This window comes from Astyanax mexicanus, chromosome 17 (assembly GCF_023375975.1).
Source record: "Astyanax mexicanus isolate ESR-SI-001 chromosome 17, AstMex3_surface, whole genome shotgun sequence".
NCBI classification, from domain to species: Eukaryota; Metazoa; Chordata; class Actinopteri; order Characiformes; family Acestrorhamphidae; genus Astyanax; species Astyanax mexicanus.
Window position 1 is genome coordinate 26,614,507 of NC_064424.1, and position 23,487 is coordinate 26,637,993.

The window sequence follows — 23,487 nt, forward strand, 5'->3', positions numbered from 1 at the left end:
GCTATTAATGATATACCTGTTTGTTAAATTAAAAAAAAGTAACGAATAAAAAAAAATAACAGAATAAAGAAGCTAGCAGTTATCTAACAGCCCGTGGCTCTATCAAAAAATCTTTAATAAATTTTTCTGTTTTGGAAAATTAAGTTTCTAAATAAAGAGCATTTTTGAGACGGACAGTCCGATTTTTTTTTTCATTATAGTTCAACCTCACGGGCCAGATGTTTCTTGCTTGCGGGCCGCATCTGGCCCGCGGGCCGCCTATTGCCGACCTATGCCATAGAGCAATCTCATCACCCCATATACCATGGAGCAATGTCATCACCTCAAAGACCACGGAGCAATCTTAACAGTTCAAAGACCATATAGCAATCTCATCACCCCAAAGACCATGGAGCAATCTCAACAGTTCAAAGACCATATAGCAATCTCATCACCTCAAAGACCATGGAGCAAGCTCATCACCTCAAAGACCATGGAGCAATGTTATCACCCCCAAATACTGTGGAGCAACCTCCTCATCCCAAAGGCCATGGAGCAATCTCATCACCCCAAAGACCATGGAGCAATGTCATCACCTCAAAGACCATGGAGCAATATCATCACCCCAAATACCATGGAGCAATCACATCACTACAAAGGCCATGGAGCAGTCTCATCACCCAAAAGACGAAATTAGAGGAATGGAGCATGAAGGAATGAAGTCAGTTCAAATGACATGGAGATATTACCCTAATGACAATTGGGTAATTTTGTCTTTTTTTCGCCCCAAAGACCAATCTCATTACCACAAAGACCATAGGAGCATCTAGTCACTCCAAGGCAATGGAACAACATCATCACCCCAAAAACTAAGAAAGTGATCTAGTCATTCCAAAGACCAGTCTCATCACTCCAAATGCTATTGAGTAATCTTGTCACTCTAAAGCTGGTTCAAGCTAGTGCATGTTTAAATGAGTTGAGCACTTTTACAAGCCTACAGGGAGAGAGTGAGTGAAAGAGAGAGAGAGAAGGGCAGAGAGGGAGAGAGAACAGAATGCACAGTTATTTTTCTTCTTTAAGATTTTCACCTTTGCTCCCTCCATCCATCTGTCACATACTGTCAACAAACAGCACACACACACATTAACACATGCAAGGTTGAGCTAAGAGTGAGTACTGTGTGTGTGGTGAAGAAAGGAAAGGATTAGGGGTGGAGAGAGAGAGAGAGAGAGAGGAAGAGAGAAATGCGGGTGAGAGAGCAGTGCTGCCTATAAAGTAAGAAATGACACAAGCATCTCAAGGACATCAGCAGCACAATGCCCACAGAACAGTGAGTACATGTCTTACTGAACGTGTGTGTGTGTGTGTGTGTGTGTGTGTGTGTGTGTGTGTGTGTGTCAATCAAATATACACCCACACTAACAAATATGACTAACATCTTTAATCTGCATGCAAGGGAGAAAGAATTGAGAGAGGAATTGATATAGGTAGATGGTGAAAGAGAGCGAGAGATACAAAAACAGCAATAGTGAGAGAGAAAAAGACAGAGATACATAGAGAGAGTAAGAGAAAAAGAGTGTGATGGGTGGAAGAGAGGATGTCGGCTCTAAGGCTATATTCACACAGTAGGTAAAAGTGGACTTACCAAATTTGACCTACATCCAATATTTATCTAAATATTTCACACTCCTGAACTGACAGACATGCACAAAAGAGCAGTGCTTCACATGAAGTTTCAGTTTTATCTTCTGCAGAAGAAGCTGTCAGGGATCTATCAGGGAGTTGTAGTGACTAAAAGCTGAGCACTTCAGCGAGAATGTGTCCAAAATCGCTGGAAAAAGGGCACAATATTTGGCCACACCCACTTTTTTAGTTTTTTTAATCTTTGTCTTCCTCTTTTGGCTGTGTTTGGCTATTTCTTTCAAAACGATTATGATATAATCTAATTTAGTTTGAATAGAGATACCACCCCAAGTATTTATGAGGTCTGTCATCCTACTATCCCTCCACTGAACCAGATATACTGTATATCATATTTTAATACCACTCATTAAAGTGTCGCATTCTTTTTGTTTCTTTGCCTATTTCTGTTTCTTCTTTATTCCATCTACTTTGTGTTCTTTTTCTCTCTACTTTTATTATTATTATTATTACTTTTTGGTTTACCTTCACTTTCTTTTTTTTCTTTCGTTCATTCTTTTTTTACTCGTTTTGTTTTTCTCTTTAATAACCTCATTAGCTTTTTTCCTCTTTCTGTACACTGTATTCTTTTTCCTCTTCTCTCCCTATTCTTATTTTATGTTTCTGTCTCTCACTCACTCTCTCAGATGATTAATTAGTCAATCAGTCAGTTATTACTCAATAAAGTCTTAATATAGTGTGTGACAGTGTGTGTGTGTGTGGAGTGATTACAGTGAATGGTTTAAGGTGACAGATAGCAGCAGTCAGTCAGTCAGTCACATGGGTTAGTTTAGCAGCTTGTTGATGTTGGGGGAGAGGAGAAGGTGCCGGTTCTGTCAGCAGTGTGTCGCCTCTGCTGTTCTCAGCTTGATTAACAGACACAGCTGCTGCTGAGAGAACCTTCCACTGCTGCCAAACTCAATGTCACACAGTGTGTGGGTGTGTATGTGTGTGTGCGTGTGTATGTGTGTGTGGGTGTGTATGTGTATGAGTGTGTGCGGTCAGTCAGAGGGGCGACTGTACTTTTATTGCTGCTTCAGTCTAAATGTGTTTATTAATTATGAACAAAAAATATGACATTTTTCAATCCTTCATTTCACCCATTTACACACACACACACACACACAAGCCATAGAGTTTCTGTGGCCTGACAGTCATCAAACTTAGGGTTTTTTCACACCTGTAGTTGGTTTTTATGGTCCGAATCAGTTAATGAGTTCATTTACATGGAGCGTTTTCTCCCTCTGTTTGGTTTGGTTTCACACAGAAATAAACATAAACGCACCAAAAGTGATTATTATCTGGCGTATATATTTTAGATTAAACTCTGCCTTATCAGCAGTTTAGCACAAATAAAAGGAGCATATTTGATAGCTAGTACAGATTAAGACCGGATCACGTTCTCAACACAAGCAAACCGCTCCAGAGTTCTTTTGGAATCGTACTGAGACCTCCTCCTCTAGCAGGTCTCGGTCCGGTTGTTCTGATCCGCACCCGAGTATGATTACTGTTTTCACACCCGCTCAATTGAACCGCACTAGGAGGATAAATGAACCAGAGTCCGTTTTAACCAAAACAAATACTGCTGGTGTGAAAATGCCCTTAATGTACTTTATCAGGGCAGGTAACTCAGCTTTAATCCATAGCCATACAGAGCCACATTTATCTGTTTCTCATTTTCAAATTCCTCATTCCTCGCACATTCTATGCTTCCTTCAGGAAAGGCACATTTGTAGTTAATTCAGATTTTTTTTAGTTGTGCACTATAATTACATGTGTGCAACAGAATACAACCTAAGCAGCTGTCAACACTCATTCATATTCATTGCTATCTTGGCAGTGAATTGTCAACAGATGCATCCCCAACAAGTGTACACCCCCACTTGTTACCCACACATGGACACAGTGCAGCAGTGCACAAACTTTTATATCAACAACAAACAGAATGAAGAGCGTAAAAACAAGCAGCAGTTCTCTGCTGAGAAGTGTTAGACACGTCGGGGAAGCCGCGCCATTAAAATAGCAATGCACCAAAGTCAGAGCGCACCTGGCTCTTAAAGGGAATAGCAAAGTGACACACCGATTGGTTTATTGCACATTGCATCCAAAACACACCAATAATTAATTATGAAAATGAGTATTTTTCACTGTAAAATGTTTAAGGACAATAAATGCAAGACATCTCTTGGTTGGATTGAATGAACTGGTTTTAATATAGGTTCTTCTTCTAACTCCCAGACTTTGTGTTTGTATTTTGTTCTCATAGCAGGAATCACCGCTCTCTGAACGGTCAGTGTAAAGGATCTCCTAAAAGACAGTCATCAGACGTTGTTTATGTAGGTCAGTCCCTTTCCATTACACAACACAAACGTTTAAAAACCTACATAAACAATGAGTAGACAGTACAAAGATAAATGTGTTTTAGGACACCTGCTTATTGTTTTATTTGGAATCAGGGTTTTACAAAATCATTCTTCCTTTCATTTTTACCCTTTCATCATGCTTTGTGGGCTGAATCTGATTTGGCAGCTTGCAAGTCATGTTTTGGGTCATCAATGTTATGCATGTGAACTGTTTATCTATCTATCTATCTATCTATCTATCTATCTATCTATCTGTCTGTCTGTCTGTCTGTCTGCAGTTGGAGGATGGAGTAAGGACAACCCTTCGTGTCAAGTGGAGCAGTTCTGCAGTCAGAATAATGAGTGGAAGATGACCAAGCCCATGCTTCGCCCCCGCAAAGACGTTGGTGTGTGTGCGATGGGTGGGCTCATTTACATAGTGGGCGGAGCTGATGACTTCACCTGCGTAACCAGTGTGGATAGGTAAATGTTTTTAGCACACACACCCATATACCCACACCAACACACAAACACACATGAACAGGTGCATCTAAAAAAAATAAAATGCTCCAACTCCTAAAAATGAATTTTGGAGGTGTGAAATAGTTTTCCTTTAGATTGCAGGACACCCCCAACACCATGTTTAACAGACGAAGTGGTATGCTTTAGATCTTGGGCAAGAGGTGAGAAAAGATTTCTGCAGAAAAACTAAAACTGTCTCCCTAATATTACATATATTTAGATATTAGAATATTAGATACTGGAGAACCTGTACGTAAAGGCTGTTTTCTCTGGAAATAAATCTGTAGGAGACTGAATGTGTATGTATATTCAGACTGGGCTTCGGAGTGACAGTGATTGGACTGCGTAATGATGGGTCAGTGGCCATCCTGCAAATGATGTCAGCACTGGTCACTCCAGCCGTGAGAGCCTTCACGTCTCCAACGTGAAGAAATGAAAGGTATTTTCTGTTGCCGTGGCGATAGCGAAAGTCCTTTATTTGCATGGCTTGTTGCCATGACGAAGGTGGATGGAGGGTGAGAAGTGTTAATTAAATGGATGCCGGATGACATTATCATTAGAACTATGCTAATACAATGTACAGTTCACACACACACATAGACACAAACACACACACAAACAACCAATAACAACATAAAGATTTACTGACTCTGAATTGAAGACCTAAAACTTTATTGACTCTGTGTGTGTTTGTGTGTGTGTATTAGGTATGATCCTGAGCGTAATTCATGGTGTGGTGACGTGGCCCCCCTCACCTCAGCCCGCTCCAGAGTGTGTGTGCTGGAGATGGATGGCTTTCTCGTCACACTGGGGGGTTACGATGGGACCGCCTGCACAAATGCTGTAGAAAGGTCAGTCTGAAAACAGAGGCTGTGTCCCAATTGCATTCTACACTCTAGTATACATTATTAAGTATATACTACTGACTAAACTCAATAGTTTGGGTTTTGCAGGTACAGTAAGTACACAGTATGTAGTTTGTAGTCGGGGCAGAGTAAAAAGTCTACAGCGTCTAATTCCAACAGTTACAGTTTTCCCCATGCTAATATTTGCATATATTTTGTTTACCCCAAGATTCAGTTTTTAAAACCTTATTCTGCTATATCATTAGAAGGTTAGGAAGAGATTGGCAGTCTTGGCTGGAACAGTCTATCTGCATTACATAGAGTAGCTGAGTTGCAGTGGAGCTGTCAGACACCTAGTTAGTTAATCATACTATTATTGATCATGTGCTGTTGTGCTGTTGGTCATGAACAGACACTATACCAAGTTTTTCGCACTATAGGGTGCACCTGATTATAAAGTGCTCTATCAATAAATGTCTATTTTCTGGTATATTTTCATATTTTCAAGGTGCACTGGATTATAAGGCACATTATTTTTAAAGTTAAACGAGCACTGGATGTTAATCTACACAGATTTCTCTCCTGAAAACGGTATATTTGGTTGAGTAAAGTGTTTCTGTTTATTTACAGTAAGCTTAGATTTCCAGATTTCCACTAAGGCTAGCCAGACAGCGCTACACTGAGGAACCCTGAGTGTCCCAGTAAGCCATAGCTTGTTGTAACAGGAAAGGCTAAAGTCCGATATACTCACCTCTGAATAGTGAAAGAGTGCTTAACGCGGTTAGCGGCTAATGCTAATGCTGATCCAGCAGTGCTAGCTGGGGTTAGGAGCAGGCTAATACAGGGTGACAATACTCACCTCTGAATGGCAAAAGAGCTAACACTTAGCGCAGCCAGCAGCTAATGCTAATACTGCTCCAGTCTCGAGTCTCGGTGCTGGAGAACTAAACTATAGAACTAAACTATAATGCTGCACTTCAGCAGAGTGGCTTTACTTCTCCTTACAACCTGAATGGTAAAATTCACTGGATTATAAGGTGCACTGACGATTTATGGGAAAATTAAAAGTACTTTATGTGCGCCTTATAGTGCAAAGTCCTTCGCACTTTTTATCAGTCTGATGTTAGCCTCAAATGGCCTATGTAATCTAACTATTGGCTAACAGCCAACTAACAGCTAACATAGTGTATTAGGCATTGTTAAGCTTTGGTTCATCCCAGCAGTAAACAGATGAAACAATGCTGAACTCCAGTTCTGTAATTTGATGTAAATGTAAATAGTTTGATAATATAAAAAAACTTATACACTAATAAACTAATAAACATTATGCTGTCTGTACAAACACTTCACTTCTGTTTCTTTAGGCTGCAATAAAAACTCAATGAAGACAGCCTGAGACTTGCTTGGTCTGTGAAAACACGGCCTAGCAAATGAGTAGACAAGTCTAGCTCAAACCTGAGCAAACTCAGGTAGCAAGTTTGAAAATATGGCACACAATGGAATCATGGTGTCCACTGACTTGAAAAATTAAATGTAAAATATTATTAGAAAAACCTGACTGCATCAAACCTGTGGTTGTGATGTAAACTATTGACACGTTTTTACTATCCAAACCCACCAGTGAACCTACAAATCTTACATAAAAAGTCAAGTTTTATATAAAATATTGTTGATGAATAAACTGTTTATGCTTTTGGGTACTATTTTGTGGTACAGCACCTTGCAATGTATCCATCCACCAGAAATTAATATTTTAAAATGTTTTAATACCAAAAACTGTGGTGTGGCTTAAAAAGTATGACAGTGTCTTACGCATCAGCTAATGTAATCATAACCACGTAAGCATTAAAACAAAATGTATTACAATTTCTCACTCTTCATACTCTTACTCTTTGAGTGTGTGTGTGTGTAAGGTATGATCCTGAAGGGAACTGTTGGAGTAAGTTAGCTCCGATGCTAAGGAGGCGTGCTGGAGCGGCGGCCGCTGTGCTGGATGGACACATTTATGTAGTGGGGGGAAATGATGGAGATACATCCCTTGACTCAGGTACACACACACACACACACACACACACACACACACACACACATACTTGTTTTCAAGTCTCTCATTGGTCATTGCTCTCGCTCTCTCTCTCTCTCTTTCTCTCTCTCTCTCTCTCTCAGTGGAGAGGTTCGGTGCTATAGAGGGGGTCTGGTCCCTGTGCCCCCCCATGCTGAGTGTAAGGGAGGGTGCAGGGTGCTGTGTGTATTTGGGATGTGTGTATGTTGCGGGTGGGAGAGATGAGTTTGGGCTGCCTCTCTGCACTGTGGAGAAATATGATCCGCACACGGGCCGCTGGAGTCCAGCCAGGGCCATGAGGAACAAAAGATATCAGGTGTGTGTGTGTGTTATAATGTGTCATAATGGCTCAGTATATGGTTGATTAATAATGCCCTGTAATTCAACATGCTTGGAGGAGAACATTAAGTGCTTGTGAAAAAAGTGCTCTGGTGTTTCTGTATAATCCTGCTTTAGGTTACTGAAATAGTGGTATCTGAAGAAAGACAGGATTTTGGCTATTGCTCATAAATATTTATACATGCAAACATATCGCCTGTGATTGGCTAACAGCACTGCCTTGGCCCCACAGTCATTTTTGCAGCTCTAAAACTCAAAGGACAATTTTTTTCAGAGATACTGCCTTAGTTGTAAAGATATAGCACTGAGTGCTAGGTAAAGTAGGTTTTCTGAATATTTTATTTTACTCGCTACTGGAGAAAATGGAGGTTGAAGAACAGTTTCATATGCAGCATGCTAGAGACCTATTGTATTTCACAATGAACATGAAAAAGTGCATTTTAGCGGAAGGAGAACTTTAAGGGTAATTTCTTACCCTTAATTTCTGGTATCTATACTTATCTTGTCGGTATCTTATACTTATCTATGCTTATTTGCTTTTAACTGGTACCTGGACCTGGGTGCTTTTAATACATGTTCACATTTGGTTATACATACACTGCCTGGCCACCAAAAAAAAAGGTCATACCTTCTAACATTTTGATAAACCGCCTTTTAGCTTTAATTGCAGCACACGTTCACTGTGGCATTGTTTGTATAAGCTTCTGCAATTTTACAAGATTTATTTCAATCCAGTGTTACAGTTGTTCGTTTTTCACCAAGATCTTGCTGCATTGATGATGGTAGAGTCCGCTGCACAAAGCCTTCTCCAGCACATCCCAAAGATTCTCAATGAGGTTAAGGTCCATGTGTGAAAATGATGATCTCATGCTCCCTGAACCACTTTTTCACAATTCACGTCCCATGAATCCTGACATTGTTATCTTGGAATATGCTCGTGCCATCAGGGAAGAAAAAAATCCATTCTTTCAGCACATACTGTTGCTGAACCTAGACCTGACCAACTGCAGCAAAACATCATTTACTTATTAGTTAAATCCAGGTGGAGACTTTTTTTGGCCAGGCAGTGTAGTTCTACATGTGCTGATTTGCCATGGAAAATTGTCATGCTATGTGATGCAAAATGCCACAAACCAAGAATCTTTAACATGATCCCTTCAGCAGTTTCTATTGTTATTGTGTCGCTGCTCTCATGATGTAAAGCCTGAGTTGTGGAGCTTGTGATGTCACCAGATACATTCTAGAAACATCATTTGGTGCAGGCATCTGTTAATTGATGTTACAAAATTAGCAGTTAGCATTCTCCTGCAAGCGTGTAGAGTTTCAGTCATATTGTGTTACCCAAATAGTCCTAGCACCCAGTGTGATGGGGGAGATGTTATAGGTGGATGGGGTGAGCAACAGGTGTCCACCCTATTCACCCCAGACATGGACCACTTTATTAGCCTTGTCCTGTCTCTTCACAGGTATCTCTGGTGGTGTTTGATGGACTCCTGCTGGCTATTGGAGGATCTGATGGAGTCAGTGACTTGAAGACTATGGAGGCCTACGACCCTGAAGCCAATTCCTGGAGGTATGTGAGTGTGTGCATTTGTGTGTTCATATTTACACACATGCTGACATCATCTATCAAAACATTTAATTTACCTTCTACATTAATAGTACACCATACAGCTCTGGAAAACAATTAAGAGACTTCTTTAGTTTATGAATCAGTTTCTCTGATTTTGCTATTAATAGGTATTTGTTTGAGTAAAATGAACATTGTAGTTTTATTCTATAAACTACAGACAATTTCTCCCAAAGTTAAAAAAAAAATTGTCATTTAGAGCATTTATTTGCAGAAAATGAGAAATGGCTGAAATAACAAAAAGATGCAGAGCTTTCAGACCTTAAATAATGCAAAGAAAACAAGTTCATATTCATAAGGTTTTAATGGTTCAGAAATCAATATTTGGTGGAATAACCCTGATTTTTAATCACAGCTTTCATGCATCTTGCATGTTCTCCTCCACCAGTCTTATACACCGCTTTTGGAAAACTTTATGCCACTCCTGGTGCAAAAATTCAAGCAGTTCAGCTTGGTTTGATGGCTTGTGATCAACCATCCTCTTCGTGATTATATTCCAGAGGTTTTCAACTCCTTCGAAACTCATCATTTTAAGTGGTCTCTTATTTTTTTTCCAGAGCTTTCTAATGAATGCATTCAGCAGATGCACACACACAGCTTGTCTATAAATTTTGTCAAATAAATAGGACTCTCTGGACTCTCTAAACATGAACGTAATGGCACCGTGTCTAGTGCCAAGAGTGGGCTAGAGGGGTATAAAGCCTTCCAGTATTGAGCTGTGGAGCAGTGGAACTGTGTTCTCTGGAATGATGGTGATACATCTCTCTTTCTCTCTCTCTCTCTTTGTGTAGGCACTTTGGCAGTATGAAGTCCAAACACCCTGGTGGTCACGTTGCACTTGTCAAGGCTTTGTAAGAATAGTGTCACAGACTGCATCAGTCACATGTGCTAAATAAAAACATTGTAGAACTATTGTTTTCAAATTCAGTATATAGAATCTAGGCAATAATTTTGGAATGTAGCAAAGCAGAATATTTACTAAATAAATGTGAAAAGTACCCCTGTGTAATGTCCTGACTGTTCTTTGGTTCGGAGCTCATACTTTGAATTTTCTGGTCTTTGAGAACATGAATGAATAGTATATATACATTACCCAAACATGAATGAATATGAATATTGTGTAAGTCCATCTTGTGCCAGTAAAACATCCCTGACCCATTGAGGCATGAACTCCTCCAGACCTCTGAATGTGTTCTGTTGTATTTGGATCACCTTCAGACAATATGAGCGGATACAAGTTTTGTAAGTGGTTGGTGTGGTGCAGTGAATAAAACCACTACCTGCTAGTACGCAACCACATCATGTGGGAGACTGGGGTTTAATTCCCAGTTTGGGTGACTTTGCTGTGGTACACCAATAAGAGTCCTTGGGCAAGACTCCTGACACTACATTGGCCCTCCTTTGTAATATGACTAAGTAAGCCACTCTGAATGAGAGCGCCATCAAAATGTTACGCTATAAATAAAAAAAGTTACGAAGTTGTTAGCTTCGTTACTTGGTTCACCAGTTGTCCTTTCTCTGTTCACTGTATACTGGGACCACCCCACAAGACCTGCCTGATGTTTTGAAGATGTTCTGACGCAGTCGTCTGGCAATCAACGTGTCCCAGATTCTTACACATGTCCATTTGTCCTTACTTTTATTCACTTGTTATTCACTTGTTACTATATTCAAATGTTTTTTTACTCTAAGGCGCACTGTTTTATGCACTATCAATTAACATCTATTTTATGGTCTTAGTAAGCTTAGAATGTTAGATTTCCACTAAGGCTGGGAGCAGCATTTACTCAATAAGCTGATTGGCTGGATCAGATATGATGGGAGCAGGGAAACACAAACGAGTACAGAAAAGGGCAAGAAAAGAAGCACTTCTCTGTGGAACTTCTCCATCACATGGAGGCAGTAGAGTCAGCGTTGCTCCAGGTGGCCCACCAGAGGGCGCAGCATGCCGCTGTTTAATTAGGCCTCGCTGATTGGCTGAGCGGTTGCTGTTGGTAACACTGTAAAAAAGTATGGGGGAAAGAAGCTGAGAATTCAGAGCGGAATAAAGTTGATAAAGATCCGGCTGCAGCTCAGCGACTCTGATTACACAGTTCACAGAGTAAAAGTGCGGCTAGTCTCTCACTCAGTCTGTTAGCGGCTCAGCTCGCGCCTCTTTACGCTGGTCGGGTGGAGCGCGAGCGGGACGGATGGATTTGGGCGCGTGCTACACCAACCAGAGTTTTGTGGATGATGAGGGGAGCGCGAGGGCCAGCGCGAGGAGGTACACACACACACACACACACACACAATACACAAAAAAACACATAGTGAGAGAATAAGGTTAAGTAACCCTGCACGAGGAAAAAAACAATGTGTGTAAGAAGTTGTATAAAAACAACAAAAATGATCGTATTAAAAGTGACGTATTATTCACTATAATTATTAATTATTGCAAATTATTGAATTAAAAACACTCAGAGACTACTGCAGCTTCATGTAAATGAGTTGTTGTTTACAGTTTTATTAATTCATATCAGTGTTTCCTCTCCCACATGTCCCACTGAGTCATGATATTCTTATGATTATTTCTAATTTAAAATCTAGATTGTGTGTGTGTGTGTGTGTGTGTTGGAGCGCAGGTTGGGTGATTCATTCACGACCTTGCAGGTTTATTTGGAGACTTACTGCAGTGTGTGTGTGTGTGTCTGTGTGTCTGTGTGTCTGTGTGTGTGGGCAATTCATCAGCAGTACATCAATAGAAGAAAATTATTTAACTCCTAATCTTCCAATCAGTGGAACCAATCAATTCACAATTAGTGGCCAATGCAATTTGTTGTAGTTGTAATTAGTTCATAAATTACCATTTTTCTAAGGTTTTTATTTGCACACTTATTTTTTTCAGTGATTTTTTTTCCTTCGATTATTCTCACAAAGCAGCTTAGAGTCCTAAAGTCCTATTATTCTTAAAAATAATTCAAAATAACAAAATTTGTTTTAGTTGTAATTAGTCCATAAATAAGCATTTTTCTAAGCTTCTTATTTGCACACTTATTTAATTCAGTTCAGTGTTTTTTTAACGCTTATTTTCACAAAGCAGCTTTACAGAGATCCAAATCCTGTTAAAGTCAAAGACAAAACTGATGCTTATTGTATTCTCCTGCTTTGAGGTTGTTACATGATTTCATTGCCACCCAGAGACGAAAACTCAAATTTGCACGGTGTTCCTTTTCATTTTTTTAGTTTAATATCAAACAAAAACATTTTTTTTGTTTAAATTCAATGTCAGTTCCACTATAAAAGGTTTATCAAGCCTGTTCAGTAGAAACACTGAAGAACAGTGGAATTTATAGAGCATTTTAGGTGGAACAGAAACAGAGACGTGCAAAAGTTTAGGCATCTCTGGTCTGTTAGTTTGAAAGGTTTTATCAGCAGAAGATGAACTCCTCCGAAAGACAAAGTTAAAGATGAAACATTATCTTCTGAATTTTAAACACAACTAGTGTATTGTTGTTGTGTTATACAGTTCTGGATAAAAAAATAAAAAAACATCATGCAAAAACAAGAACTGTAATTTCTTTGGGTGCCCAGGAAAACAGTTGATACCCTCAAAGAAAGGAAAGATTATATAAAGTGGTACAAGTTGTACAAATTAATGATAAACTGAATTTTGGACAACCAGAATTATTTGACTGAAAACTGCAAAAATGTCAAGTGAAAAGTAAAAAGACAGAATAATTTATAGACAATTTAACTGATATATTTGAATTCTTATTACAGTGTCAGAGTTTTGCTGTATACAAGACAGGGAGAGAGCTGGCAGGTTGAGCTAATAGACAGCAGGTTTTTGTTCATTTTTACAAACTTGCTGTTTTTCAGCTGAAATATACAAGCTGAAAGTACAGGTCTAGGATAGTAACATTCACTAAGCTAACTTAGCCCTAGAATTTGCATGTTTGCCAAAAACGTGTGTGTGCCTGTCTCTGCGTAAATTTCACTTTCATGTGACTTGAGTAAATATATGGTGCTTTGTTGGTTTGTCTGCTGGGTTATTAAAATATTAAGTGTTAAATAAATATTTTAAAAGGGAGTTTTAATGAATGGGGGTGAAACTACCTCCACCAAGTTTAGAGGCTGTATTTTCGCTCATAGCATGCGTTTTTATATATTATACCTCTAAGAGGGCATTTCAAATGATGTTGGAATACTTTCTGGGACTTTTAGACAAAACTTAGTCAAATAATAAAAGAAGTAAATAAGTAAGACAATGCCTGTGTTTACCGGACATTGAGTTGGATCTCTGACCTCAGTGTTTTTCTGCTTTTAGACTGAACCCTTGTGCAGCCAACGGCGTGGTGCTGAATGTCCAGGGCCTCAGGACTGCCGTCGGCGAATCCGACATCCCTCCTCTTCAGTGTCGCGCCCGATTCCGAGAGCTGTTGCTAGGAGACCAGCCATGCCAGAGCGAAGACAGGTATGGCCCTCAAATTGTTCACAGCGATGACAAATCGCAGCAATGCTTGGCATCTGTGCAGTAAGTGCACAGTGGTCCTACTTATTGCAAGTGTTCAAGGCCAAGAAGAGAAGCTCCTACACTCCAACACTTCAGAGCTGTCTCTGCTCAACAGCCCGTTATCAATCAGGTCAAGAGCCGAGTCAAGAGAGCTAGAGCAGGGAAATCATTAAAATTCATAATTAGGAGAGCACATAGTTATTATTTCCAGAATATAATGGAGCCAAAATCCTTTAAACAGTAGCCGTACAATATTGACATATTTTTTCTGTTAAATAAAAACGACCACAGCCTGTGCTGTATGAAATGTTTTCGAACTAAACTACAAAAACAGCCAATTTATATGATCATCCATTTAGCCTGTTTCTGGCTGTCTGCATGTAAAAAACTAATTACAAATTTTTAATGAAGGTACTCTTCCATGTTTATGCCCCACACTAGCATGCACAGGAACAAAACAATAGTCTGGACTACATAGAACTAGAAAAATGACCTAACATGGATCCGGTAAACTGGTGGATAACTGGTGGAGTATGGACAAGAATGTGACTAACAGAGAACACTAGAAGAACATTTAGCAAGGTTTGGAAAAGTTCAAGGAAGGTTAGCCTGTAATGTTACAGAAATAATTTTCCAGGAATGTTATAAAAAAATGTGAAATATCATTTGTATGTTTCTTACATGACATTCCCAGCTAGACAGATACTAACATAAAACATTTAAGGTGACAATTCCAATAAATTTATTAAATCATTGACTCAAGTTATGTTTTAGCAATGTGTCCAGAATATATAAAACATTAAATAAAAACTCTTTAAGAACAATCATAAAACTCAACAGATTAAATGTTTTAGGAACATTAACTGTAAGATTCAGAATTTCTTCTGACCCAAAATTGTTTGCAGGAGTGTACACAGAAACTTACCAAGCAAGGAACCAGAAAATATTTTAGCAGAAAACTAGGAAACTGGATGAAAATGGAACTGTGAAGCAAGGAAACATGGCAACTGTAAAAACTGTAAAATCTGAACAGATATTTGGAAATGACAGGTCAGAAAAGTAGCAAACTACAAAAATAGTCAAGCGAGAAACTGAAAATCAACTAAACAGGAAAATAGTAAAGTTACCAAGCAAGAGGTCATTACTGCAGTGTGCTGTCATCAGTAGAATAATGGGCCTGCAGTGCAGTATACTTGCATAAATAAGTTTGATAATTGGTAACCGGATAAGCAAGGAACTGGGAAATGACCAAGCAGGGAACAAGGAAATTGCACAAACAGAGAAACCAGCTTATCAGGGAACTAAGAAACCAACTGAAAACCACAGGGAACTGGTAAATTGGTCACTCAGGGATAAAGAAAACAAAACAAGCATAAAAATAAACAACCATACACAAAAATAGGAAACTGACCATGTAATGAATCAGGAGATTGGTTAAGAAAGAAACTGGGAAACAGACTGGGCTGAGCAGGAGGCTTGGAAACATGTGTTGCAAGGAACTGGGGAAATGGCTAAGCAGGGAGCAATTGGGAAATCAATACTGAAGCAAAGTGGGACCTTTTTGGCTGCTTGTATGGCAATGGCAACTTCAGCGCTCACAGCAGGGCAGGCACAAATATACCTATATGCTGGAGAACTTCATGCCTGCCTGGGAGCACACTGAAATATATTGTGGGGAAGAGACTGACCAGCACCTTGAGAGGAGCTTGGACAGGTCCTCAGAAGATGAGTCCTTGGAAGGAGTGTCCTGTGAAGACTGTTTCTTTGCATTCCAAAATCACAGCTGCAGTCATGGTGGCTGCATTTCTCAACCAATATGTAATAGAAAGACAAAAAATGCAAAGGAGGTATCCTTCATGGTTCTTGGTCACCCACTATTCTCTCTGCACATACAGTACATTGCAAAGAAGGAAAAAAAGATAAACAGCACCATAAACATTAGGAGAAAATGGAAAGAAACAAAGCATCAAAGAGGAGCAACAAAGAGGAGAGTTTCCTTTAAATGTTAGTTTAATGGTAATTTAATTATGTTGAAAAATGTAAAAATACATGAGTTAGTGCTAGGCAATTTTCACAATTAATTTGATTAATTCGAATTCCAGTTTTAATGGGGTTTTAAAATGGAGTAATCGCAATTTTACATAACGTGCAGAGTCGGGGGAACCGTGCCAGTCCCAACTGGTCTAAATTAGGACTGATTGTTCAGCCCGCTGGGACCGGTGAATTCTGCACAACACCAGGTCACGGTGGCCACTCCCCTATCCCTTTTTAATCTAAAATATCTGAAAACGCTACTGATTTCTAAAGTGGTTATCCATCTTACCTGGTTACCGACACCTCCCACAGACTTAACACGAGCATATTTTTCAAAACATAGCGCTCTGAGGCAATAACATAAGCATAAGTTATATTTAACTAGAAATAAACCTTACTGTTTCTAAAAACTGCAGCTCTCTGATGAGGATCCGTAATTAATTGTGAAAAACAATAATACTCTCTCCTTCAAAGTTTCTTCTGTGACATGTTTAGTGCGTTTATTTCTGAATTTTCAGTCAAAGACCCGCGTTCTGAAGTATAATCCCTGTGTGATTTTTTTAATCACAGGCCAAGATTTTACAAAGACTGCAACTAGAGATTATTTCCCATCATGCTTCTGGTGGAGTTTACATACAATACATATTACATATTAAGTTACAAATAATGTGTATATCAACACTGTGAGTTATTTGTGTTTAACTCTGCCTATAAGCTTCTTCTCCCTCCTTTTTCTGTTACAACCTTATGAAGCAAAGAATCACAATTTCACTGCTGTACATTTGGATTTGATTTAGATTAAAAACATCATTCTTGCAAAATGTGTATTTATTTTATATTAAACATGTTAACACTCTAAAAATAACACTGCACAATAAGACAAAGTAGCGCAAAATAAAATAACTTTAAATATAATGACTTTAAAGTGCTGCCTGTGTTTAAAATACTGTACAAAAATAAAGTAAGAAGCATATAAGGCATATAAACTGCAAAATGTGTTCTTTTTCAAATCATGTGTAAAGAGTCACGGAAAACATTCTTGCCTTGCGGCTTCCCGTAGCTCTCCTATTGGTTGTTGACATTGTTCACGTCACTATTTGCAGGAGCCAAGTCTCAAGACTTACAATAATGTTAAACACGGTCTATTTTATTTGAACTCCAGGATGAGAAAAAGACGGACTAAAACCTTTAATCTCAACCACCTCACACTGAACGATCAAGATGACATGAAACTTTATGTGTTATGTGTAAGATCGGCATTAGTAAACTCTTTTATGCAAGTATTCTGCAGGACTGGAGTGTTCATTAGTGGTCATTAGTGCAGCGTGTTGTCAACTGCCAAGTTACAGCTGTAAGCTGTACTGCAGAATACTTGCAGGAGCAATGTTCACGCTTACAGAGAGCAGCATAACACTCATATTACAGCCGCTGTCTACTCACTGTAACAACATTAGGGAACACTGCAGAGTTCAGAGGCACACCTTGGAAATGTTTTATGAAGGAATACTGCTAGCTTAGGAGGAAGAGACAGAGAGAGAGAGAGTGTGTGTGTATGTGTGCTTGTTTTTGTGGCACAGAGGAATATTGATATAGAAAGAAGGAAGAATAACAGATGGAACAATGTTAAACAGACAGACAGACACACTTTATGTACAGAAGTATTGGGACATCTCTCAAGTTTCTTCTTAAATCAGTGCATTTAAAAAAAGAGTTTATCCTGCTTTTGTTGAAAGGTCTCATTCTATAATTTTTTATTCATTTTACAAAATATAGTTGTGGTCTCTATGAATGAATGCCATGTGAGCTGGATTTTGTAAAAAAAAAAAAAAAAATCGGTGTTTCTGTATAGTCCTGCTTTAGTTCACTGAATTAGTGGTCTCTGAAGAAAGACAGGATTTCGGCTCTTGCTCATAAATAATCATACATGCAAACGTTTTGCAGCACTGCAGCAGAGAATGCTACCTGCCTCCCCCCACAGTCAATTTTACAGCTCTAAAACTCAAAGGACAAAATGATTTCAGAGATACAGCCTTAGTTATGAAGATATAGCATTGAGTGGTAGGTAAAGTTAACCCTTAAACAGAGGTCGAGCAGCTCTCCGACACCACACCAAAGCCCACCCCCCCGCGGCACTGATAATGCTTCTTACAGTTAAAAATGCTACTAAACTCTTACCTCAACCTTTACCACATTGAAGCCCCAGAGTCTGCTCTACATTATAAAATCCGATGCCAATGGCACCTACTTTGACCTTTGTTCTGTCGAGTTGTGCTACCCTGTCAAACCGTGCTTCCCTAGTGTATATTTAAGGTCTCATTAAAATGCTGAATCAACTGGAGATCCGATTTAAACTTACAGTTACTTACACAAGATAGCTTATTTTAACTAGCTGGTGTAAAAAGAACTGTAAGCTTTTCAGTGTCAGCTCTGCTGCAGCCCAACTTTGGCGCTGCCTGTGGGCGGTCCTAAGCCGAGGTGGGCGAGGCCATGAACTCACAAGTTGACGTAGACATCTAACATCTCTCTGATCGACTCGCTTTCCTGGATATTTTCTTTTACTAGCTACTGCAGACAATGGGGCTGAAGAACAGCTTTGTGTGCAGCATGCATTTACAACTCAAAGAGACGTATAGTATTTCACAAAGAACAAGAAAAAGTGAATTTTAGCGGAATGAGACCTTGAAGGAAATGAGAAGGAAAGGTTTCTTACTAGATCCTTGCTGTGAGAATTTGATTGCATTTAGTAACAAGATTGTTACTGAGGTCAGGATGTTGGATGATCACCATCCCACCTCATCCTCTACTACCCAACTCATCCCCAAAAAAATGTCTGAAGGACCACCATTCCAGAAAACAGGGTTTCTTTGTTTCCTAGCTCAGTACTGGGAGCTTTATATACCTCTATTGACAGTAGCGCGCTACAGGGACTGGACAAGCTGTTTGTGCATTTGCACATCTGTGTAAACTGCATTTTGTTTTGGCATTTTTCAACTTCGAAAGAGGAAACGGAGTGTGTGTGTGTGTGTTTGAGAGAGAGAGAGAGAGACAGAGAAAAAGAGGGAGGAAGAGGTTGAGAGTTTGTTGACAGTTTGGAGGAAAATGAAGAGTGGATGAAAGTAGCAGGGGGCTCGGTAGGTAGCGTGCTGGATTAGCCTCTGTGCTAAGCAGCCAACAACACACTCACAGCATGAGGGACTTGTCACTGCCAGTGTGAGCACAGCATGTGCGCTCTCATTGTGCAAGTTCAGCAGAGTCTATAGTGAACTCGTGGAGTAACAATGTAACGTTACTGTTTTGATAAATCAGTGATCAGTTATTTTTTTACCCGATTACGATCATTTGAAAATTATCGGCCCTGATCGGCCCTGATTTCTGATCACATGATCGAATCGTGGACATCCCTACCTATAACTGGTTTATTGGACAGTGGAACAACTGATTTCTAATTGTTCTGAAATCTTTCCTTCCATTATGATCCACCCACTTCAACAATTAAGTTCAAACCAAACAAAAAGTCTGAGGTTTAAATGAGATTGGCTTCTCCACAATCCTCTGTAATGATGTCTCATTATTTAAAGCTGATGTAATGATGCACCTTAGTAGTAGTAGATGTGAATGGTGGTGTCCTAACTTTTTCCTATTCCTATTCCTATTAATTCCATTTTATAAATGATGTTTAAAAGTATTTATCTGTCTTTATAACCTCTCTCTCTCTCTCTCTTCCCCAGTCATTAATATAAACCCTATAATAGTCTATAGACATTGTTTTGCTATGCAGTGCTATTCATTTAGAGGTAAATACACATAAACTTTGTAGGTCCATTTTCTGTGTTACTTATTTTATGACTTAATATGAATTTAGCAGTGTTTTGTTACATTGCCTCCAAATTCCATGATGAGTGAACCAATAGAAATGCTCCAAAATGACTTGGAATTAAATCTTTCTTTATTAAGTTCTTTACCTTCATCTCTCAATGTTGATCAAATAGAGATCAAACGTCCATATTATGTAGTGTGTTCAAAAAGGCACAGGGGGTCATTTCACAGAGTGTCCTTATTTTGACTGTATACTTTATCACACTCACACACTTATATACATACAGTTTGACAGCGATAATGAGCTGTGACGAACAGTCCAACAGCATTACTGTTTATTTTTGTAGAGCATGAGCCGTGTTGCTGTGGCAACCACTGTGGACCACCGAATGAGCGGGAGAGATGGAGAAAGAGAGAGAGAGAGAGAGAGAGAGAGAGAGAGAGAGAGTGTGTTTATCCTATAGAGTGTATTCTTTTGGAGAGACTGAAGTTGGGGAAGCTGAAGCTTTTTGGAAAGCTCTTTAAGAGTGAGGCAGAACAAGCTACTGTATCAGTTTGTGCCAGGTGTGTGTGTATCAGGTGTGTGTGTGTGTGTGTGTGGACAGTGTTTAGAGTGGGCGAAAGTACATACTCACTTTTAGTTTTGTTTACCTGGCCACTCAGTTATTCAGTTAAAATCAGGAGTTTTTAGTGATTTTTAAAAAAGTCCTGATGCTGCATCTGTTTTTGTGAGCAGTGTGTGTGTGTGTCCCCGCATGAGGCTGTAGCGCGTGTGTGTAGGCGGGCTGGTTTGAAACCCTCCACAGCAGCCTGAGCAGGAGTGTGTGAGCGTGAGTGAGCGTGAGTGTGTCTGCGTGTTCTCTGCGGGCTGCTGCATTCAGCCCAGCGTTTTCTCCAGCATGGAGCCAAAGAGCACAGTGCCGTCCTGGGTCAGCCCAGCTGTGGTCACCTGGAGACTGGACTCATTCGGTAGCGATGCTGGACAGAGGTATTTCTCTGTCTTTATAACCTCTCTCTCTCTCTTTTTTCTCTCTCTTTTTTTCTCTCCCTCTCTCTCCCAGCCATTAACCCTATAGAAACCCTGTAGTTGTCTATAGTAATTGTTTTGCTATGCAGTGCTATTCATTTAGAAGTTAATACACTAAACCTTGTAGATTCATTATTTGTGTTTTTCATTTTATGATTTAATATGAATCTAGCAGTGTTTTGTTACCATGCATCCAAATTCCAATGATGAGTGAGCCAATCGAAGTGCTTCAAAATGACTTTTAATTGAATCTTTTTTCATTGTCTTCCATTCAAAGTTAAGAAGGTTTATCTTCTTCTGTACTTGTAGATACAATTATTTTGCATGACAATGTTTTGGACACCCCTTCTTATGAGTGTGTTTCTTCTAATGTAGAGTAAGTTGCACTTACTGCTGACACAGATGTGCAAATGCACACCAACACAGATTGTCTATTCACTGTGGAGAAGTATTGCCAAATAATACAACAGAATAGAACACTCTTCTGGAGCAGATAAACATAATGCTATTACATATAGTATTATGGTCAATGCCAAATGCCAGGGTGTGCTAGAAAATTAAGTATTAAGCTGTAGAGCAGTAGAGCTGTGTTTTCAGGAAATATGGTGCTCCATCCAATACTTTTGGATTGAGTTGTGGAGTTGGGGATGAGGTTGAATGCTGATCATCCAGATCATCCACCATTCTGACCTCACTAATGCTCATTTCACTGAATGCAATCAAATCTTCAAAGCAATGCTACGAAATCTAGTAAAAAAGCTTTTCTAGGCAGTAGGACTGTAGAGTTACTCCAACAAAAGCAGGATAAACTTTGTCTCAAAACCTTTGACTTCTGAAAGAACAATGAATGAGCAGGTGTGCAAATATTTTTGTCCATAAAGTATACATATGTGTGTATCTAAAATCTAATCTTCCATTGTTTTGAACTTACTTATTGTTTTAAACTAAAATACAGAACAGAACATGTCTTCACCTGTTCTTTCTATAGATCTGCTCCAGATTCTTCAGGACAATTGGATGCAATTTTCAACTAGAGCATATGTTCTGGATTTGATTTGGACCTGGACTTTGACCAGGCTATTGTAGGACACTTTTCTGTTTTTTTATGGTAGTTTGAGCTTGTGTTTGAGGTCACTGTCCTCATAAAAGGTAAAGTTTCTCCTAAAGTGTAGTTTTTGAAGCAGATTGTCCTGCAGTATGTTCCAGTATTTTTAGGCCATTTGTACCATCTGCTTGTACTTCAGTTTTAACAAGATGTCCACTGAGGAAAAGCATCTTTTACAAAATGATGCTGCCACCACCAAGTTTAATCCTTCTCATTCCTCATGCTGGATAGAGTTTGTTGAGAAATGGTCTGTGTTTTTTAGTTCTACACTAACGTCTCCATTGTGTCTCCTTTGACCACAAAACAGCCTTATCATATATAAGAAGAGACTGTCTGACACTTTCATAATTAGCTACTTATCCCTCTGTAATTGCATTTTTTGATCCACCACTCCAGTCTAATCCACTGAACTCTGAAACTCCTTCAGAGTGATTGTTGGCTTCTTTTTTTGGATTTCTCACGAGTCCTGTTTTTGCTCTGAGTATGTTGATGAGTGTTTGACAGTGTTGGCAGTGCCTGGGTGGTCCTGAGCAGCTTCCATTTCGTCGCTGTCCTATGAAAAACACTTATCTCCATTTTTGTCGATTTTTAGTTTACTACATAATTTGAACAGACAAATTGTCCCTTACACTGTTGCAAAATTTCTTGATGAACGGACCAATAGAACCTCTTCAAAATGACCTGAAACAAACTCTTTTTACATTGACTTCCATTGAAAATTTACAAGTTTTTTTCTCTCTCCTGTAAAGTTGGTGTTTTGGAGATAAGTGTTTTTCATTGGACAGCGACGATTTACTCACAGTTGAGTGTTTCTTGCATTTGGTCTCACAAACTGACATTGCAGAATCAATGCAAATATCGGTGTTAATAATAAACTGATTCGGGTGTTACTTATATCTTAACTCTAGAACACTAATGTTATAATTAGTAACATCATCACTAACATTGGGTATACACTGTATGACAAGTTTTGGAACCCTCCTTTAATTTTACAGCCTACATCATCACATAAAATAAAAAAGGTACCATGGCTGATACTATAAAAAAACAGAAAAATTATTGAAAAATATAATTTTTCCCATTTTCTCACCAATTTACACAGCTAATTACCCAACCCACTCATTATGACTCCCCCTATCACTAGTAATGCCCCAACACACCAGGAGGGTGAAGACTAGCACATGCCCCATCCGATACATGTGAAGTCAGCCACCGCTTCTTTTCAAGCTGCTGCTGATGACTCGGTTCCGGTACATCAGCTCATAGACGCCCTGTGCTGCAGACATCACCCTAGGAGTGATGTGGGGAGAGAGCGCCATCTACCCACCCGGAGGGAGCAGGGCCAATTGTGCTCCCTCTGAACACCGGCAGCTTGATGGCAAAGCTGCATGAGCGGGGGTTCGAACCTGTGATCTCCCGCTCATAGTGGCAGCGCTTTAGACCGCTGGATCACTTGGCGCCCCTATCAGGGAATCAATAATGCTGTAAAACAAACAAATAATGCTGCTCGGAACTTGGTCTTTGGTCCACCCATGTCCTCCTGGGACATGTGAGCACCTGATTTAAACACAAACACTAACATCAGGTAAATAACACCCATAAAATATGTTACTC

General features: G+C 39.4%; 2 protein-coding genes across 8 annotated transcripts in view; both read left to right on the plus strand.

Annotated features, from left to right (window-relative positions):
- The first annotated feature begins 1,130 nt into the window (after positions 1 to 1,130).
- Positions 1,131 to 10,403, plus strand: si:ch73-29c22.1 (kelch-like protein diablo). The gene is made up of 8 exons (XM_022676407.2): positions 1,131 to 1,309; positions 3,926 to 3,999; positions 4,301 to 4,484; positions 5,231 to 5,374; positions 7,282 to 7,415; positions 7,535 to 7,746; positions 9,236 to 9,342; positions 10,191 to 10,403. The coding sequence occupies exons 1-8, from the start codon at positions 1,296 to 1,298 to the stop codon at positions 10,252 to 10,254; spliced, it is 933 nt and encodes a 310-aa protein (XP_022532128.2). The 5' UTR covers positions 1,131 to 1,295; the 3' UTR covers positions 10,255 to 10,403.
- Positions 10,404 to 11,403: 1,000 nt separating this feature from the next.
- The window catches only part of kcnt1a (potassium sodium-activated channel subfamily T member 1a), a 46,061-nt gene continuing 33,977 nt past the window's right edge, over positions 11,404 to 23,487 (plus strand). For 3 of the 7 annotated variants that reach the window (XM_049466581.1, XM_049466582.1, XM_022676405.2), the window contains exons 1-2: positions 11,405 to 11,662; positions 13,706 to 13,852. In XM_049466581.1, the coding sequence (XP_049322538.1) occupies positions 11,589 to 11,662; positions 13,706 to 13,852 (221 nt within the window). In that variant the 5' untranslated portion in view covers positions 11,405 to 11,588. Of the gene's footprint in view, positions 11,663 to 13,705; positions 13,853 to 20,563; positions 20,730 to 23,487 lie in introns of those variants that run through there. The other 4 variants (XM_049466583.1, XM_049466584.1, XM_049466585.1 and 1 more) reach the window with 2 other exon arrangements.